The 21609-nt window shown below is 38.4% G+C and overlaps 1 protein-coding gene and 1 long non-coding RNA gene across 24 annotated transcripts in view; one reads left to right on the top strand and one right to left on the bottom strand.

The window, feature by feature from the left end:
• Nucleotides 1-21609, top strand: part of lrrfip1b (leucine rich repeat (in FLII) interacting protein 1b) — a 63593-nt gene that overhangs the window by 38752 nt on the left and 3232 nt on the right. The window contains exons 3-20 of one of the 23 annotated variants that reach the window (XM_089133898.1): nt 1409-1426; nt 1680-1727; nt 2234-2278; nt 3572-3622; nt 4392-4457; nt 7349-7393; nt 8123-8188; nt 9149-9226; nt 9578-9607; nt 9732-9857; nt 9940-10110; nt 12518-12610; nt 13713-13805; nt 14075-14167; nt 14307-14451; nt 17554-17603; nt 21223-21340; nt 21449-21528. In XM_089133898.1, coding sequence (XP_088990024.1) covers nt 1409-1426; nt 1680-1727; nt 2234-2278; nt 3572-3622; nt 4392-4457; nt 7349-7393; nt 8123-8188; nt 9149-9226; nt 9578-9607; nt 9732-9857; nt 9940-10110; nt 12518-12610; nt 13713-13805; nt 14075-14167; nt 14307-14451; nt 17554-17603; nt 21223-21340; nt 21449-21528 — 1416 coding nt within the window. The remainder of the gene's footprint in view (nt 1-1408; nt 1427-1679; nt 1728-2233; nt 2279-3571; nt 3623-4391; nt 4458-7348; nt 7394-8122; nt 8189-9148; nt 9227-9577; nt 9608-9731; nt 9858-9939; nt 10111-12517; nt 12611-13712; nt 13806-14074; nt 14168-14306; nt 14452-17553; nt 17604-21222; nt 21341-21448; nt 21529-21609) is intronic. The other 22 variants (XM_089133904.1, XM_089133900.1, XM_089133901.1 and 19 more) reach the window with 22 other exon arrangements.
• On the bottom strand, nt 10926-12418 carry LOC148977648 (uncharacterized). Its single transcript, XR_016169606.1, has 2 exons — nt 12045-12418; nt 10926-11155 (listed from the first exon to the last, which is right to left on the bottom strand). It is a non-coding gene; the product is annotated as an uncharacterized LOC148977648 (long non-coding RNA).

Raw genomic sequence — 21609 nt, 5'->3', positions numbered from 1 at the left:
GTATCATTAAATAATACTAAATAATTGTCACAGAATAATACTCAATATATTGTGCCTTATGCCTGCAACCCTGTTGATATATTCAGAATAACATCACTCTTGCTTGTGTGAAATATTTTAAATAAACAATTACCTGATAATGTTCCAGTGGAAATGTTCAGTAAAGAAGTTAATATTGAGAACTTACATTTTAAAAGCGATATTAAGATTTATGTTTTTGTTTTTTGCGCCGCCAATGAAAAAACTAAAAAAAGCCTAAACAGAATCAACTGGTTCATGTCTCATTCACCACACAGTTGCAACGTATAGTAATTGTTTACTGTATGAATCTTTGCTTTTGAACGAGTCAGTTTAGTGAATGATTCATTCACTCACTCGCTCGTAATAAGGTTATAATGTAACCTGCAGACAGTTTGATAGGTTTGAAAATTCCCACCACTAATACACAAGCTGAATTAAAAAAAAGAAAAAAAAAAAGTGGAGTGAAATGGTTCTCCAGGAGGAAAGATGTGTGAATTCTCGTCAATTCTCATAAACCACCTAAGCATCAGAATTAAACTGGATCAGAAAAATAGTTATTCAAGACGCAGAGATTGTTTCCTTTTTCTTGCATAAAGGTTTTGCTTAGCATATAGAAAAAAGGGGGGATGTGTTTTATCATGGATCCTAGTGTGTTTGTGTGTGTGTGTGCTGGTGTTAACCTTTGCCAGTCTGTATTAGTAAACTGAAGATGTGATATGTACTGTATGTAGTGCCGAGTACGGCTTATGAGGTGAGTGTGTGAATGTTATCACTTTTCACATACATTGAAGGTATATCCTTTATTTAGTAAATGTATTGTCATGTGACTTTTTTGGTCTTTGGTCGGAATAGCTTCTTTGATAATTGTTAGCATAAATGCAAATATTTGGGGTTGTCGTTTAGAGTGTTCTCTGCTATTGTATACTATTGGATTATTATACTATAAATTAATTGTAATTTATTCCTGTGATGGCAAAGCTGAATTTTCAGCAGCCATTACTCCAGTCTTCAGTGTCACATGATCCTTCAGAAAACATTTTAATATGCTGATAACTGGAACAGTTGTTCTTCTTATTATTAATCTTATTAGTATTAATGCTAAAAAAGTTCAGTGCATCATGTGATCAATTGCTAAATTTAAATGTGATCCCATAGGATAGGCCTATTGTTAATTTGTTGGCATTTTGAATCAGCATCATTTTTAGAAGGCTTTTAAGAATGTTTTGGGTTGAGTAAAATGACAGATTTTTATTCTTTATACCAGCTCTATCCTGATTTATTTACAAATGATCCCTATAGTCTCCTTTAAGCTCTTTATATCTCTTTCTTCCTGTCTCACTTTCTTTCTTTCTTTCTCTTCACCCTGGTTTCCCTGCGGTTTAATTAGATATATCAGGCGCAAAAGGTGAGATCTGTCCCTCCATAATGTCTTTCTAACAGTCCTCATATTTGATCATTAGAAATACAACCTGTAGTTATTTGCATTGTTTTATTAACATCAGGTTATAAAAATACAGCTAAAGCTTGAGGAAGAAATAAACAAGACCAGTCTCAAGACAAGTTCTCTTGCAAACTTGTTTTTAACATCCTCCTATACTTTCATTATAACCCTTCCTCATTTGATCGTCTTCCTCATGCTCTCCTCCTCTCTGCACCAGAAATACTATGGGCTGGACAACAAATGGGGCCATATTGAACAGTGGATGGTATGACCTGTTATTATACCACACTGCTGCATGCAATAGACCGCCAAAGATAGAATTTGAATTAGAAACAGGTCCCACACAGCACACAGCACCCGAATGCAGTTAATCAACCCCTAACTATCACAATGTATCCTTCGGAGAATGAAATGTGATTGCATGGTGTTGCATGTCTCTCAGGCAGTCTGTGTCTGATACTCATTTCACAGGCTTTACTGGAGCAGTGGGGGGCAGGAGGCCCATCTGACATGTTAGGGCTTAGTAGAGGTGGTCATAACATACAGCAGGATTATAGGGCGGTCGCGTGACCCACATCTTAAAGCACTCAACCCTCCCCTCCCACCCCTCCAGACACCCTGTCTGAGCCCTGTAATAAACCGTGATATGACAGACAGCGTAATCTCCCAGTGCATGCTTTGTTGTTCAGTTTTTGCAGTGTTTGATAGTCATGTGACCTTTTGACCTAAAACTTCCTGCTTTCTGTCCTCTTTTCCCGCTCTGCTTTTCAGGAGGACAGTGAGCGGTATTCCCGCCACTCTCGGAGACATACTTCGGTCTGTATCTCTCCATCTGCTTTTTGTCCTACATGATTATTCCCTTTTTTAATATTTCCTTAGTCCCGTTTTCCCCCTTTTTCCCCTTCTTCCGCATTCGGTCCTCTTCTTCATCACTCACTTCCTACATTTTATTTTTGCTAAAGGCCTGTAGTGTGCTGTTCTTAACAGATGTCATATGTACTTCACCCAAAAATGAAAATCACTTAATCAAATCTACAATGTTAAAAAAACTAAATTTCATGCTAATTTCCATGCAGTTACAGTGAACTGGCAGGGACTGAAGTTTTCAAGCATCATAAAACTGTCATACCTGCTGTGTCATAAAAAAGTGTCATAAAAATAGTCCATACAAACTTCAAACAGGCAATGTAGGCTTATGCCGCGTTCCAGGCAACCTGTAACTCGTGTTTTTCCAACCTTACACCCGTGAAAGTGCACTGGAACGGCAGTCAAACCCGTGACTTCCCACCCGTGAACTCGTACTAGATCGATGTACTCCCAGTTACGAGTTCTGACGTCACATAGCCCGCGAACCTATACAAAACTACAATGACAGCCCCTACGGATGCAGGGTTTCTGCAGGCTGTAACGTTTCTGCGTACAACATAACGTCAACTAGTTTTCAGTCCATTGAGTGCAAGGATAAATTAATACCATACATTTCCAAATATACAAATAATAATAATTCTAAAGTAAAATAAAAGGTATAACGGCTTATCTTGCCTCATGCACTATTTTTCCACAAAGAAACAAGGATTAAGCACCTTTGGCGTTAGAAATTATTACAAATGCGCGTGAGCCCCGTAAGGTCCGCCATGCTGGTTTGTTTACATCTAGGTAGTTTGGCGTGAATGATCTGGAATGCTACAAAGTCGTAAGTCGTGGTTTGAAGTCGTGATTTACGAGCTCAAAAACCTGCCTGGAACGCAGCATTACACACACACACACACACACACATTTACCATCTAAATGGTCATATATTGTTTTTTTCATGGAAACTTGCCGCAGTAATTGCAACTTTTTATCCCACAATTATGACCTTTCTTCTTGCACTTATAATGTGTCGGAATTGTGAGATATGAGTTTATATCTCACAATTCTGACACATTATAGCAAGTACAGTAGGTACACAAAAAAGTTTAATTATATATATATTTTTTTAATAATTCACTGATAAGAAATGTTTTAAATGCATTTAATTGTATTTTTTGACCCACATTTGCTAGAGAAGTACACTGGTTTACCCAAAGCACAGTTCTAAACTCTGTTTTCTTTCTCTTCCTGTCTCAGATATCAGATGATGAGGAGCGGATGTCTGTTGGCAGTCGGGGGAGTTTGAGGGTTAGTATACCTGTGATTCCTCTTATAAAGCTACTATTTGGATGATACGAAATTATTAAAAAACCTGGAGATTTTACACCAGTTCCTTCTGCTTAACACACAAGTTTAAGAGTGGTAGTTTACTTTTTCTTAATTTTAATCTTATGTCACTTAAATAAAAACAGATATTCAGGACTTACACTACTGCTCAAAAGTTTGGAATTTTAATTATTATTTTTTTTTATTTTGTTTTATTATTATGCTCACCAAGGTTGCATTACACTATTACAGTTTATAATAATTCAAATTTTATTTAAATATATTTAAAAATATAATTTTAATTAATGTGGTCGCAAATCAGCATATAAGAATGATGACATAAGAAGGATCATGTGACACTGAAGACTTGAATAATGATTCTTAAAATTCAGCTTTGCCATCATAAGACTAAACACTACATAAACACATTTTAAAATATATTAAAATAGAACATTTTAAAATTGTAAAACATAACAAAATCGCAATTAGCCTATTATAAACTTTTGAGTGGTAGTGTAAGCAAACATCAGTGAAATGCAAAGAGAAACAATGTTAGTAAAATAGCTGATGGAATTGGTAATCCAGACTCTGTGCGACCACTGTTTGCACACAGAGTCCTTTCACTGCTTGTTCCCTCTTTCATTCATTCTTCATCACACTTGTGCAACAATCTGTCACCTCAGCTATTTCATGGGGCTTTTTTTATTTCTCATTCTCACATTGTTCTTTTGTCCTCCTCTGCTTACCGTAGGGTAACCACACAGATCTCTGCAGCAGCACCAGCAGTCTGCCTTCAGCCAGACTACAAAATGGACGGGTCTGTCCCTCTCACAATCCCTAGCAATCCCTCTTTATTCCTGCCTTTAGAATTAGTTCCCTTCCTCATTGTTTTATCTAATAACCCTTTCTTCATTTTGCCCGCTCCTCTTTCCTCGTTCATCTCACAGGAACGCTTTTTTTCAAACAACTGTCGGTCAACCACAACTGTTCCAAATTAATAGACTTTCTAATCAAAACTATTCAACTTTCATTGTAAATAAAGTTTATTGGCAAAAATAACAGACTTACAGCTGTTTTCAATTTACAAATCAAACAAAAGTTTGAAATAGTTCAACATAACAAATTTTTCAAGTGGTTTCCAAATTCAACTAAAAATGCAACTTTGAATGACTTCTGGAGTCTTAAAATTATTCAACCCTTTCATGGCAAGCATCTTTTGTATTTAGTAGAACACCCTTTTGCTGTTATGTACCTGCTGCAAACAAGATGTATTATCCAGACATGCACCAGCTTCTGGCAGCGTTTCTGAGGTATCTTAGTCCAATTCTTGGGTTTGCGTGCTGCGACCACCTTCTTCAAATCCCACCAGAGATTTTCTATGGGGTTTAAATCAGGGGACTTTGGTGGCCACTGTAGAATCTTCCAGGACTTCTTTTTGGATCATTATTTTGACTTAGCCATATTTCTAACATGCAGTCAAAAGTAACACTTAACAAAAAAAACCTAGTCAGTTTGGATATTTTATGTGTTCTAGCTCAAGCAAACCTGCTGCAACTCATGAAGCCTTTATCAGTTGCATCAGATGTGCTTGAGACAACACATGTTTTGCCGATTTGTGATGTTGTGGGGGATTCTATTCAGAGAGTTGAATAATGTTGAGTCTGCAGAAGTCATTAAATGTTGCATTTTCAGTTCAATTTGGGGAAGCCACTTCCCAACAGCTATTTCAATTAGCCTACTTTGGTTTGATTTGTTGACTGCAAACACCCGAAAGTCTGTAAATGTTGGCAAAAAAATCTGAATTGCAATGGGGGTAATAATTTTGATTAAAACTATATTGATTTTTTGTGATTAAATAATCAATTTAATCAAAGTTATTGTATAAGCAACTCTAGAATCCAAAGGTCTGAAATTTAGATTTTAACTTAAAAAAGTAGTTCACTTTTAAAAAAAAAAATTTTTGCTGATAATTTACTCACCCCCATGTCATCCGAGATGTCCACATCCTTCTTTCTTCATTTGAAAAGAAATGAAGGTTTTTGATGAAAACATTGCAGGATTTTCTCCATATAATGGACTTCATTGGGAACCAAACGGTTCAAGGCCCAAAATAGAGTTTCAGTGCAGCTTCAAAGGGCTTTAAATGACACCAGACGATGAATAAGGGTCTATGAATAAGGGACGATGAATAACCTTCTTTTTGACTGAAGAAAGAAAGACATGGATATCTTGGAAGACATGGGGGTGAGTAAATTATCAGCAATTTTTTTTTAAAGTGAACTACTCCTGTATGTGGCATATTCTTAAAGGGTTTTTTCACCCCAAAATGAAAATTCTGTCAGTATTTACTCACCCTCATGTTGTTCCAAACCTCTATGTGTTTATTTGTTCTGCTATACACAAAGGAAGATATTTGGAAGAATGTTTTAATCAAACAGATCTCATTCCCCATTGACTACCATAGTAGGAAAAAATACATAATGGTAGTCAATGGGGAATGAGATCTGTTTGATTAAAACATTCTTCCAAATATCTTCCTTTGTGTTCAGCAGAACAAATAAACACATAGAGGTTTGGAACAACATGAGGGTGAGTAAATACTGACAGAATTGCAATTTTTGGGTGAACTAACCCTTTAAGTACTACATTACCCACAATAGCGCTGTGAAATCCACCAATCAGAAGTCATTGTTACTGAAACTAGCACTGCATCTTAAGGTGCGACCACATCAGCAAAACCAAACAAACTTGAACCCAATGTAATGGAAATGTTTCACATGGTTTCCTATCAAAATTATTTTTATTTTGGTCACAAACTTTTTCCAAATATCTGTGTCTGTACGTTAATTTCTGCCTTAAAAGGTAGTCAAGGTTAGAAGTAAATCCCAAATTGTCCCCTTGTGGTGAAAATCAAGTTATATATGTCTATGTGGTGTTTTAAATATGCTTTAAGACAAAGTGCCAACTCATAAGTCAACACAATTGCAACACAAAAAGAGTATTTTCTCCTGAAAACAGCAGTGTACCAAAGACAGTCTCAAAAACACAGTTTGAAATCACTGGTGTTTTTGATGTCACAAACTACCTTGTAACCAATTACGTCTACCTGAGAATCTCTGAGCTCTGTGAGTGAGTGGAGACATGGATAATTTGCATATTCATAGAACCACGTACACTAAATCAGGCAAGGGTGTATAGATACATTCAAGCTATTTTAAGCCATGAATATATATATATTTTTTTTTTTTAAGGAAAAACTTGTAAAATGTAATTTTGGTGATCAAAGATGAGTTTTAAGGGATACAATTATTAACTACAGAGGGACTTTAAGTGTGGTAAGATTATATACTATTATTTCTGGTATATGTTTGAATTGCATTATTTTGATTGAATGTACAGTAGCTAAATGCTAACTCTTACATGCAAATGCAAACTGTAAAATGCACATTTTACTTTCTATTTTATTTGCCTATTTCGAAAGAATGGAAAAAAATACGTCAGTAACTGCAAAAGTAAGCTGTCGGTTATTTTGGTCTATGCAAACTTATGTGGTATACTTTATTGTTTGTAGGATTGTTGTTGTTTGATAAAATCTGATATTTATTCATTTAGGGGAGAGATTTTATTTTACTTGAAGAATGTATAGTATATTTAAATGAAATGTTATGAGCATATATTTTTCTTCCTCCCCTCTTTGTCTGTTTTTAGCCCTCTGCGCTTTTTAGTGAACCCCCCCGTTCAAGAAGTCACAGGGTTTGTTTCCAGTTGTCATCTGCATGCAACCTGACATGCAGATTGTTTGTTAACTCTGTTTCATCTTGGTGAATACATGACACACATTGTTATGAACTTAAAGATATAGTTAATCCAAAAATGACTATGATTATGTTGTCTTTGTAACCTATATGACATTTTTTTGTGTGTGTGGAACACAAAAGGAGTGATCTAGAAGACTGTTCAAAGAATGATGACATTAATTTTCATTTCTGGGTAAACTATCTCATTTACGGACTTGTTGTGTGTGTTCAATCCCTCATTTGAGCAGATACCTGCATGCAGTGTAGTAAACTGATTAGCAGAATCTTGTGTTGACAAGTATGCCTTCCATAGTCTCTTACTCGGACATCTAGCGCAGAAATCAATTCTTTATTTAGTTATCTATAAGTGCTCAGAATACATCAGAGTGCATTAGAGTTGATGGCTAATGTGTTAACTTTCTGTAAACACACAAAGAAGCTTTCTTTGAACTCCTCTGTATGTCATGAGCATTACCTCCTCATAATGTGTTTAAAGTACATCTTCTCTGGTTGTTAGCAGCCCTGTTTGATCACATTTTATAATTGTGAACCATCTTGGATACATAAAGTGGCCATTTAAGGGTGTTTATTTTAACTGTTTGTTGTGTTCTCCATGGTTGTGTCTGAGAGATATCGAGTCTGTGAGGTGAATGTAGTATGGTGAAGTGTTCTGTTCTGTCTGCAGGGGTCACTGCATGAAGAGAGTTCATTCTCTGGCCCTAGGCGTTTCAGTGGCTCCAGCTCTAGAGGCGTAAGGCCCATTTTATACATATCCGTCTAAAAAGGCGCATGACCTGATAACCAATGCCAGTCTGGGCTTGTTGAGCTTCTTGCATGGTTCTGTTTTCAGACCACAGGCTTGACTAGGTGTTGTCTGTGTCTGTTTATGTCATGGGCTTCTCCGAGGAAAGTTTGGTAGTCTCCACCCTACTGTTTTCCCACTCTTGTTATGCATGGCAGTAGAGTGGGAAATGCATGCAAAGCATGCATTTGATGGTTAATCATCTTGGATCTTTTTGTCTTTATGTGTGGTTGAAATACGGTCATTTGCTAGTCAGACTCCGCTTTGCACAGATACCTGCTAATGCTGTGTGTCAGTGTGTTTTGTTTTGACCTACAATATGGGTACGGTTTTACACTACTGTTTAAAAGATTGCCCCCCACCCCCATTTATTCAGTATGGATGGTTAAAATAGATCAAAAGTGACGGCAAAGACATAAATTACTACAGAAGACCTCTGTTTCAAATAAATGCTGCTTTTAATTAATCATTAATTCACATTTATAATAATAAAAATGGTTACTTTAGGACCAAATTAGCATTTTAGAATAATTTCTGAAGGATTGTGTGACTGGAGATTGGAGTGCTGGTTGCTGAAAATTGGATCACAGGAATAAATCACATTTTATTAAAATAGGACGAGTAATTTTAAATTGTAATAGTATTTCACAATATTAATGTTTTTTGGTCAAATAAATGCATTCTTGTTGAGCAAAAGAGACTTCTTTCAAAAATATTAATACAATCGCTCTAGTCCCAAACTTTTGAACAGTAGTGTTTATGATATGGTGTCATTTCTTTAAACTTTATACTCATCAGTTCCCATATATTTTCCCTCTAATGCTCCGAACTAACTCTCTTTCTGGCTAACATCTCCTCCTCTGTCCATCTTATTCTGCTTTTTTTCTCTATACCTGCTTTTCTGGCCAGCCTTCAGACTACAATGGCTTTTTGGGCTCCAGTTCCAGGGCTTCATCTAGGGCAAGTTCAGCCCGTGCCAGTCCAGTGGTGAGCTTCCCATATCTATCACTGACCAAGCTTTAATACTGCAGTTTCACTTTCAAGGGCCAAGTCTGTCATTCCTGTAACACATGGAGATCCATGGCAAAAACTGATCTGTTCTCCTGTCCTTTTGCATATCCTGATCCTCACTCTGGAATATTCAGTAGGCTATTGTGTGGAATTAGCATTAATCTTGTTTGTGTCTTGCTCCCTCTAGTGAGTAAAGCATGGAACATATAGATGCTGCAATGCTGATGCATTATTGTTTTAAATAAGTATTTTTCATTTAATGTGTATAAAGAGTCTGCATGATTTAACATTGTAGCTTCTGCTGAACACATTTCATTTTCCATACAGGTGGAGGAAAGGTCAGATTTCCTGGAAAAGGTCCGTAGAATAATTTGTTGAATGTTGAATAGATGCACAAACACAATTTCGAATCCATCACAGTGAATAATTCCACAACAAAGTGATCCACCAGACAAAGTAAATATTTAAACTACATCCTCAGGGTTCCAGGACAGCCTCCACCCTCTCGGCTGCCACCCTAGCATCTCTGGGTGGAGGGTTATCACGAAGAGGAAGCTGTGATACCTCGCTTTCAGCTGACACTGAGGCTTCCATACGGGAAATGAAGGTAGGTTTGGTGTGTTCATAATACTAAATTATAATGGCCATGATCTATATGTAAAGATCTTAATTTTGTTGTCTACTCACAGGACTCTCTGGTAGAGGTAGAGGAGAAGTACCGTAAGGCCATGGTGTCCAACGCTCAGCTGGACAATGAGAAGACAAACCTGATGTATCAGGTGGACACACTGAGAGACACTCTGATGGAGCTGGAGGAACTTCTGTGTGAGACACGCAGAGAGAGAGAGGAAAAAAACAGGGTAAGGCCTATCAAATGATGAAATTTATCTATTTTTTTTTTTTGATAAAGAGAGTTTTAATACAAAATCTATATAATTGTTATTATATATAATTATAATTGTTGTAATAATATATATAATTGTTGTTTTCAATAGAAAATAAGACATTTACATTTTCTGTCATAACCCCAAATTTAGAGTAATAGATGAAGTGTAATGAATAAATATTTTTTTGACAAAACTACTACGTGAGACAAAATCTTGGAATGCATACAGGTCAAAGAATTAGAGTATTGAAACAAAACAAAAAAAAATTTCTCAGCCTATGACCAAGAAATATATAAATAACATTGCAGAGGCTCACATAGTACACAATTGTACATACAAGAGGAATGAATGGAATATCAAGTTAGTAAATTATTATTATTATTATACTGGAAAAAAAAATATCTAAAAATCAAACTCTGTTGGGTCAATTTGACCCCTGTTGGGGTAAGTCTGATCATAACTAAACTACTACATGTGGCAATGTTGCATACTATAGTATAATCAATTGAATCAGTTGTTCAATCAGGCACACAGCAATATCAACACTCAATATACAGTAAACAGACTGTTAATATACCAATATTACTGACATGCACTCAATCATGCAGATGGTCATTGTAAAAGTCATTATTTGGTTGTCCTTTAAGAAATACTACCATTCAAATAACTGACAGTACGGCCAGGGCCGGCGCTAGCCATTTGGGTGCCCTAAGCACAAATGCTTGGTGGTGCCCCCTTAACAATCCCCCCCCCCCCCAACCCACCCAAGGAATAACAACCATTCAGAATTTCTTAGTTAGGTTCTCTTTACTTCCAAAATAACTGCTGCAAATACATACATTTACATTAACAATGGCACCAAATATGAAAAGAAATAAATAATAAAAAGGTTAAAATTATAAATACCAAAAACCACCACAATTACTAAAAACACATATTTGGAACTGGCTACAACTGCTGGTTGATGGTTCTTCCTCCTGGCCTTAAGTTGCTCCTTGCATGTATTTTAGCATTGACCCTGCATTCAGAAATACAAGACAAAATATTCAGGGATTGTACTGAATCAATAACCATCAAAAATATTGCACACATTAGTCTTTTATATAATATAAGCCTATGTGTCACTGGAACATTTAAAATTCAAAACTCTATTCTACCTTTAAAAGAGGTCTGATGAGGCACAATGTAATAATTCTGTACATAATTTGTAGGGCTGGGAAAAGATGAATCGCGATTAATCGCATCCAAAATAAAAGTTTGTGTCTACATTAATGATATAGGCCTATGTGTGTGTACTCACTGTGTATAATTATTTTGTATATGTATTTAAGAAATATTTGTTATTTATATATAAAATATTTTAATTTATATATATATATATATATATAATATAAATTATCTATAAATATATACAGTATATACATGCAAATATTTCTTAAATATATATGTGCATATGTGTGTATATTATATATACAAAATAATTATACACAGTACTCATGTAGAAACTTTTATTTTGGATGTGATTACGCTTTTCCCAGCCCTAATAATTTGACAACTCCATATAAAAATATACAAACAGTGAGATTGTGTTTTTTTTTTCTAATTGCAGTTTCACCAATAGATGTCGCCCTTGGGCCTTTGACCGCATTATCCGATAGAACAACAACGAAAAAAACATATCTAAGCGATCTTCCTTTTCTTCTCAAACAAACGAACTGCATCTTAAACAGCCCAAGTAAAAAAAAAAATCCCAAGGAGAAACCCCCGGACCCCCGTTAAAATAAAAAATTCTACATGCAGGGCAAAGCCCTGGATCATTTGCACAACTAGCGACGCCCCTCTGGACATGCATACACGAAGCAAGGGTGCCTACAAAACTAACACTTTTATTTAAAACATTGTCTTACCTGCAAACGAGTATCATCCCACTGTCTCTTCTTTTTCCTTTTTTCCGCCCCCGACTCTTTCGAGGCCATGTCTGATGTCGATCAGGTGTCTGCCAAATTTGACACTGATTGAGGAACAGACCACTGCGAGGTGGGGAAGGGGGGGCACCAGAGGGAGAGTGGCACAGGAGATTCACCTTTTTCTCCACTAATTTGGTCTAGGCCTATATTACTTTTGTATTGCTGTTGTATATTAACATGCTTTAGACATATTGTATTTGTTATTTATACTAGTAGCCTATTGTGATGATTTTTCACCACCCAGATTTTTTGGTGCCCCCCCAAGCACTTGGTGCCCTACGCGCAGTGCGTGATGTGCGTGTGCGGAGCGCCGGCCCTGAGTACGGCTACTAAAAAGGAATATACTGCAAATTTACAATGAATTCTTCAGTACATACTTTAATAATAGGCATTTTTGACTGGAATGTTTTTAGGAGTGCGAGCGAGAACGTCATGCCCACAATATCCTAAAGATACAGTTTGAGGAGATGAAGGAAACACTGAAGCAGAGTGAAGAGTTGTTGACGGTGAGTGTCGCCATTAAAGGATTAGTTCACTTTTGAAAAAACTTTTGCTGATAATTTACTCACCCCCATGTCATCCAAGATGTCCATGTCTTTCTTTCCTCAGTCGAAAAGAAATTAAGGTTTTTGATGAAAACATTCCAGGATTTTTCTCCTTATAATGGATTCAATGGGAACCAGGTCTAACCGAGGTCCAAACGACAGTTAATAACAGTTTCACATGCAGCTTCAAATGTCTTTAAACGACACCAGACGATGAATAAGGGTCTTATCATGCAAAACGATCGGTTATTTCAAAGCTTATTCCAAAAATGTAACTTTTCTAAGGACAAATGCTAGCCTTGTAATATACTGTGAGGCACGTTTGCAACGTCACGTAATACGTAATTACGTTCAAAAGGTCACGGGCGACGTAGCCGGAAGTACAGAATCAAAATCGTCCGACATCGTTGTTTTACCTTTTAATTCCTTTTTTGTAAACGGCGTTTGAGTTAGTTTTCACGTTCAACCTATGCGTTCAACTTGTAAACACCTCGGCTGTTGTCTGACTCTGTACTTCTGGCTACGTCGCCCGTGACCTTTTGAACGTAATTACGTATTACGTGACGTTACAAACGCGCCTCACAGAATGGAGCAAGGCTAGCATTTGTCCTTAGAAAAGTTACATTTTTGGAATAAGCTTTGAAATAACCGATCGTTTCACATGATAAGACCCTTATTCATCGTCTGGTGTGGTTTAAAGACATTTGAAGCTGCATCTGAAACTGTTATTAACTGTCGTTTGGACCTCGGTTGGACCTGGTTCCCATGGAAGTCCATTATAAGGAGAAAAATGCTGTAATGTTTTCATCAAAAACCTTAATTTCGTTTCGACTGAGGAAAGAAAGACATGGACATCTTGGATGACATGGGGGTGAGTAAATTATCAGCAAAAGTTTTTTCAAAAGTGAACTACTCCTTTAATTGATGCGGCAGTCTTCTGGCTCTTTGTCTTCCTAACATAGATGGATTCTGTTTTTCTGTTGTCTTCTCTCATATTTTCCTCTTAATATTCTTCTATCTACCCATCTATTTTCCTCTGCTTGCCCTCATGGCTGGGGCTCAGGAATCCCAACAGTCTCGCGGGAAGCAGGCGGATTACATTAGAGAGATCTCTGACCTACAAGAAACATTGGAATGGAAAGATAAAAAGATTCTGGTACAATTACTTTCATGACCATGTTTCTTTAATCATATCACATCCAAACAATTCTCTCTTTTAGGTTTTAACACTTAATAATCACTTAATAATTTCAGAATTCCCTAATTTCTCTTTAGCTTGTGTAACTTATTAACCGAACTTGGTTATGGACAGAATGCTTTATACTGTCACATGTCCCTTGTAGTCTTTCCTAACCTTACATCTTTCCTTTACTTCTTTGTTCTTCCCTTCCCTGACTTTTCACTTTTGCGGATGGCGTCATTTAGGCCTTAGAGAGGCAGAAGGAATATTCAGACATTATCCATGATGAACGGGAGGCACTCAGTGATGAGGTTTGCCGGCTTAAGGATGCTCTAAAGGTAGAGGTTTAGAAGCAATATTGGCAATGAAGTAGCGATATAGAAATCATTATATGTAGCATCATTATTTTGAATTCAAAGGACCATTATAACATAATGACAAAATGGGATGTTGACATCAGATTGTATTCTTGCTCAGAAACATGGCATTGTGCTGGGATCTGAGGTGACGGCCAATGGGCAGACAGCAGACGGGGCGATCGATGGGCGTGCTGGTTCGGAAACAGCTTCCCGATTGAATCAAGACTCTCACACGCCCCTCATGACTGGAGACAGCATGTTAGGTAAGAAAAACGGTTTCCAGTATTTTTTTTAACTCACAGTCTAAACAAATAAGCTATTGCAGCCGATTTATTTGTTGTAATTAACAAATGTTCACAATTTTGCTTAATGCATATTTGCATTGTTTTTTCATTATTATCTGAAATATGTTAAAGATTAGAGATTAAACAAAACTACGATTAAGACCAAAATGGTGGCAAGAAATCCTTTTGGTGTCATTCTTGTGTCAGTTTGTTAAATGAGGGAATGTTGACCGTATACCTCCTCAAACCTGTATAAATATCATGAAACTCTAGATGGCACAGGCTGATTGGTCCTTAACATGTGATCTGCTGCAAGCCATCACACTGTTATCACGTGGCACAAGTTGATTTGGGTCTGTTGATTCTGCAGTGAGTGAGATTGCTTGTTCAACACTTAAATAGTCTGGTTTGGTGTTCGCTATAGGCTAGTTTAGGTAGAAAGCTATCAGAGTTCCTCTGAAATCCTCCACCTCCCTCAGCTCCACCTGGTTAGATTTGTTTCAGGATGTATGTATTAACGCAGCTGCATACAAATAAAGATGGATTCCTACTCTCAATATAACAAAAAAAAAAACACACAATTCAAGTGTTTTTTCACAATTCTACTGGTTGCAGATTTGACATCTCACTGGTAAAGTGCACTCTAATTAATGTTGAAGAACCTGTAATTATAATCAAACAGAACATGTCAGAGGATAAATGAAACATTGATTCAAGTGCAGAAACTTGTTTCACTATAACCATTTAATCCTGAGACTCAGATAATTTTGGAAATTACAATATATGAACCACAGACCAGACCAGCAGAGAACATTAACTGAATAGAAATCAATGCTGCTATTAAAAGCTCTCAAGATCTCATGTTTGAACCCACAGACTCTAATGAACCGGAAATATTTAATACCACAGGAGACAAAGGTGTACTATCCAGGGACCAGCGAGAGACAGAGGCTGAGCCAGAGTTGCAGTGTGTGGAGGACACGTATAGCATGCCAGTAGAGCACAAGGGCATAGCTTTCCTTCTCGATAGTTGTGAGGAAGCAGTTGCTGGTTTAAATATGCATAAGAGTGAACCTCCAAAAGAAATAATATTCGATGTGAGAGGACTGAGTATAGAAAATGAAACACAGACGTACTTCAAGAAAAAGTTCAACTGCTTCAACTGCTATATGTCATGATTTTTCACAGATTTGTATTGTTCTTTTTTGATTTTCTGATGTTTGTGACAATGCCCATTTGATTTTATTTTCATTGAGAAATTATATGTGTGGTGTAATTTTGCATAATCATGTTCTTTAAATCTTTAATGTAAATTAGAATGATCCAGGCATGTTTTTGGCATGCAAAAGCTGTACATTTTTTTCAATATTCTGAAAAGCTTGATTTTTAAAAACAAATTCCTCAAGAGAAATGTGAATACATTGTGTATGGATACAAATCCAAATGCATGGACAATTAGATGCATTGCACTTTGGAAGAATAATACTTCCCCATGTGTAACAATCATCATCATCATCATTGATGTCACTTGTAACGACAAATAAAAAGCAAATACCACAAATGTTTTATACAAAATAATATTCACATCAGTGTACATATACAATGTGTATAGTTATAATAACACCATATATACATGGGTAACACTTTTTAATAACTACACGCTAATAATCATTAGTTAAGCATGAGTAAACCATTAATTCAGCATTCATAAAGCATTAATAGACATTAATAAGCAGTTCATAAATACAGCTATACATGCTTTCTTCTTGATTTAAAAGCATATCTATACTTTGTTTAATAATTGTATTTTCATCCTTTATTAATGATCAATTTATCATTTCTAAATGAAGAATTGCATTTTTTATGAACCAGTTATTTAAGAGTTTTCAGTGGTTCATACGATTACTTAGAGCGAGTGAGTAAATGATTAATAAACTATTTAAATGTACATTCATAGATCTTATTATTCAGACATATAGTGATGGTTACTTAATAAATGCTTTATTAACATGTATTAATGCTGTAATTAAGGGTTAATTTGGGTAGTTATAAAGCATTTAGTAGTGGTCAGTTAACTATGTTCGTGAGCTCATCTAAAGTGAGGACTAGTCATACCTTGTAAAGCATTTTTAAAGGCTGTTAAATATTTCTATGTTCTGTATCACTGCGTTGTGTTTGTTACATTTTGCTGTTTAGAAGATTGACGAGTCTTTAAATCACCTTTATAAATGCTTTACAAAGCATGAATAGTCCTCACTTTAGATTAGGTCACAAAAATAGTTAACTGACCACTACTAAATGCTTTATAACTACCTGTATTTACTACTTACACTTTCTAAGTGATCTAATGAATGACTGACAACTCTTAAACAACTGGTTTGTAAATAATGCTATACTTCATTTAGAAATTATTAATTGATCATTAACATAGTATGAAAATACACTCATTAAACGCATTATAGATATGCTTATAAATCAAGAAAAAAACATGAATAGCTGTATTTATAAACTGCATATTAATGTCTATTAATATTTTATAAATGATGAATTAACTGTTTACTCATGTTTAACTAATGATTAATAGTGTGGAGTTATTATAAAGTGTTACCTATATGGGTTCTATTTAATACACAATATCACAATAATTCATATTAAATAAAAACAGTGTTTTTTTGTTAATGTTACCTTTTTTGTTATTAATTATATGATATGGTGATTATTATTAATTACTTTTGGGTATATTGCTGGGAAAAAAACCTAAATGAAGATAATTTGACATACAAGAGGAATAAAGCTTTTAATAGACTTTACACAACGGGCTTTAGAAGTAAATATAGTGTTTCTTTCCTTATCACCCCAACAATCTATTTTGCAATTGAGTCATGCATTTTTGGTCATGTTAAATGCACATTAATTGTATTTTTTATTAATTGTATAATTCATTGTAAAATATTAAAATGACGGTTCCAATAAGTGCTACAAAATAAATTATATTAGTGCCTACATCGACTCGTTGTGTATCTTACATTCGATTCTGTATGAGGTTCATGTTCTGTATATATTTTTGTTTGAATTTTTCAGAGATCAGATTAAGGAAGCTGGTGGAAGAGAGAGAGAGTTTGCTCGACCAGGTGAGTTTTGTCATGCTTTTCAAGTGATTCATTGTTGGCTTTCGTCCTGGGAACTCCAACGTGTTGTCGGGGAGTTCCCTGACGAGTTAGGATCACGCTAGGGAGCCTATTGCCTTTGAGAGAATTAAAAACGAGCCAATAAATATTGGCATGCAAGATTTGCATTCTGCGAGCCGCCTACCAGCACGGATATAAAGGTGGAAGTAAACATTGCATGATGCTTTTTTCTTCGGGGCCTCACAGTTTCTACTGCTGTTCCTTGCTGAAGAGAGATTAAGAAAACTCAACGAGTACCTCTGCCGCGGTGATCCCTCGGTGCTTCGGCACATCAGAGCACTTTCCATCTCCTAAAAGAGCTTTGCAGGTGTTTCACGTCCTTTTCAGGATGTCGTTTCACCTGTGTGTTTCTGGATGCGGTCGATTTCTCCCTCAGGTAGATGGCCACAAGCATTGCCTCTCGTGCTTGGGCATAGCGCTCGCTGAGGCAGCGTTTGTGGATGTGTCATGTTCTCATTGCGGGAATATGACTCTCCCGATGCTGCACTCGAGACTGAGAACCCTGAAACTAGTTCATTTAGTTCGTCTGCTGGTTCAGTTCGGCAGGCAGCTACTTCGGTGATTCCTGTTGGTGAGTGGAGGATTACCGTAAAGAATGTTTCGACTGGTGAAAGATCCTATTGGGCTTCTCACGCCTCTACTAGCTCAGCCCATTCTCACCCCCAAGGCGTCACCTAACTGACGCCTTGGGAAGCATTTTGACCATGCTTCAGTATCTGACGCTTTAGGCGCCCTTTAGCGTCAGTTAGATGACGCCCTAGGATCGCGTGTAACCCTACCCCCACCCCAGATCTAAACCTAACCGCGTCATCTAACTGACACTTTCCTTTAGCACTGGCTTCACGATCGAGTCCCGAGGTGGGCGTGGCAGAGCTGCACGTTCCGGGTCAAGATAACCCTGCACTGCCGCCAAACCCAATGGTCGGATCCTGCGTTTCTTCAGGCCGGAGTGCCCCTTGTCCAGGTTTCCAGGCATGTTGTGGTTTTCACAGATGCTTCTGCTATGGGGTGGGGGGCCACATACAAAGGGCAAACACAAGCATGTACTGGTCCGTACAGACACCACTGCGGCCGTTGCATACATCAACCAACAAGGTGGTCTACGCTCCCGCCGCATGTCGCGACTCACCTCCCACCTCCTCCTATGGAGCCAGAAGCATCTGAGGTCGCTTCGTGCCACTCATGGGAGCTCAACCGTGTGGTAGACGAGCTTTCACGGTTGCCTCCCCTGCCAGGAAAATTGCGACTCCATCCCCAGGCGGTTCAGCTGATTTGGAGTGTTTTCGGAGTTGCACAAGTGGACCTGTTTGCCTCTCCGGGCACAACCCATTGCCAGTGGTTTTACTCACTGTCCGAGGGGACCCTCGGCTCACAACTGGCCCCGGGACCTGCGCAAGTATGCGTTTCTCCCAGTAAGCCTTCTTGCACACACTCTGTGCAAGGTCAGGGAGGACGAGGAGCAGGTCCTGTTAGTGACGCCGTATTGGCCCACCAGGACTTGGTGCTTGGAACTCATGTTCCTCGCGACAGCCCCTCCTTGGCCGATTCTCTGAGGAAGGACCTCCTTTCTCAGAGACGGGGCACTTTATGGCACCCGCGTCCAGACCTCTAGAAACTCCATGTCTGGTCCCTGGATGGGATGCGGAGGTTCTAGGTGATCTACCACAGGCAGTGGTAAACATCATCACTTCTGCTAGAGCCTCTCTATGGGGTGCCTCTATGCGTTGAAGTGGAACCTATTCATCGAGTGGTGTTCCTCCCACCAGGAGGACCCCCGAACTTGCCCGATCAGAGTCATGCTTTCATCCTACAAGATGGGTTAGAGCGAAGGCTGTCTCCCTCCACCCTCAAGGTGTATGTTTCCACAATAGCCACACATCACAATGTAGTAGAAGGTAAGTCTGTGGGGAACCACGACCTGATCACCAGATTCCTTAAGGCTGCTAGGAGGTTAAATCCATCTCGTGTTTTGAACTCTGTACCCTCTTGGGACCTAGCTCTGGTACTGAGAGCTCTTTAAAGTCCTCCCTTTGAGCCTTTGTTGACAGTGAAGCTAAATATCCTGTCCATTAAGGCAGCACTCCTGTTGGCATTGGCCTCTTTCAAGAGGGTCGGGGATCTGCAGGCTTTTTCAGTCGACGAATCGTGCCTAGAGTTCGGGCCGTGCCTTTCTCAGGTGATATTGAGAACCTCCAAGCGCTGCCACAGGAGGAGGCAGACCCAGCCCTTGCTTTTCTCAGTCCCGTCCGCACTACGGCCAGTGGTGCGAGGGAATAGGTTGTGTCGGCTTGCTACGCCACTCCGTGCCTCGGCCGGATGCATGCGTCTTTTGCTCCGTTGGCGCCCTACTTCGGGGAGCCTTGTGAGTTCCTCCATCACCTCTTTGGTGTCAGGTGTGGCGGACCGCCGCCGCTAGGTCTGCTACCTCTAAAGGAGTTGTGTGTAGACTTGGTGTTTTGTCCAGTGGTCTCTTTGGTGACTCATAATGCCACATGCAGTTCAGCCGTGTCTTCCTCTTGACAGACTCGTTCTGTCGTCCCTGTTGAGTACGCTCCCACTTTCCTTGGATTGGGACTACCTCAGGGACTGCCATATGTTTCACTATCCTCCTGGGCTAGTACGTATGTGTATGCCAGGCCTTCATCAGGCGGCTGGCTTCCGTAACGTTCTCTTCCCTTTTACGGGTTAGGGCACGCTTTCCCAGTGTTATCCAAAGTCCACTGAACGGGAACAGCAGTGTGACTCCCTAGCTAGCTCCCGCAATTTGTCAAGAAACTACTGCAGGGTAGCTTAGCTGGGTGCTGGAAGGGGCTAGCACCATGGCATTTTGTTAGGGATCCCAATTCATCAGGGAACTCCTCGACACATTGGAGTTCTCAGGACGAAAGGGAATGTCTCGGTTACGTATGTAACCCTCGTTCCCTGAGTACAGGCAACAGAGATGTGTCGTCCCTTCGCCATGTTGCTGTACCTTCGCGGAGAACTGGACTCTGTTTGGCTCCTCAGTGAAAAGCGTCATGCAATGTTTACTTTCGCCTTTTATATCTGCGCTGGTAGGCGGCTCGCGGAATGCAAATCTTGCATGCCAATATTTATTGGCTCGTTTTTATTCTCTCGAAGGCAATAGGCTCCCTAGCCTGGTCCTAATTCATCAGTGAACTCCCCGACGACACTTTTCCGTTCCTCAGGGAACGAGGGTGACATACGTAACCGAGACGTTTTCTGTATAATTGATATTGTGGGAGAGCATCTTATGAAATACCGCGTTCCATCAACATATTTTGTGGATCCTGGAACAACAAAACTTTTCCGAAAATTGTATCACAACCATATCCTTACCTATAACTTCTCTCTAAAATCAGAGGGAAGTGATAGGTGAATAACTCTGGTTAGGAGTTAAGAAGTACCTAACCCTGGTTGTAAGTCTAAATTTGACATAAACTGTAAATTTGTCCCATCTTATTAGTTGATTGGAATTTTGTTCCAACAACTGAGATGTTGATCCAGGAACACGTTGCACTTGCTGAAATCAGGTTCTGCTGTGCTGTGTGTGTATTTGCAGGTACGGAAGCTTAAAGCCACTGCAGAGCAGAAACAGAAGAATGGGACAGAAGAAATGGGAAGCACTGATGAGGATGACCTTCAGAATGGTCTGGACCCTCATATCCTAGATCTGCAGAGTAAGATACACCTTTAAATTTCAATCACTATCAGTCTTTTGTTATCTAGGCTGGATTGTCATAAGGAGTTATATGTTTTCATGAGATGTTTTTTTTTTTTTTCTACAGGAGATGCTAACAGGCAGATAAGTGACCTGAAATTCAAGTTGGTCAAGTCTGTGCAAGAAGTAACAGCACTTGAACAAAATGTAAGTCATGGTTAACACTGACACAAGACATTATTCCCAGAGGCACAACAGAATCTTGCTCTTGCATTCTTCTTCTGATTG

The sequence above is a fragment of the Pimephales promelas genome, chromosome 8 (assembly GCF_988280905.1).
Source record: "Pimephales promelas chromosome 8, fPimPro1.hap1.1, whole genome shotgun sequence".
NCBI classification, from domain to species: domain Eukaryota; kingdom Metazoa; phylum Chordata; class Actinopteri; order Cypriniformes; family Leuciscidae; genus Pimephales; species Pimephales promelas.
The sequence above is the reverse complement of the archived record's forward strand: the minus strand, read 5'-3'. Positions and strand labels throughout refer to the sequence as shown.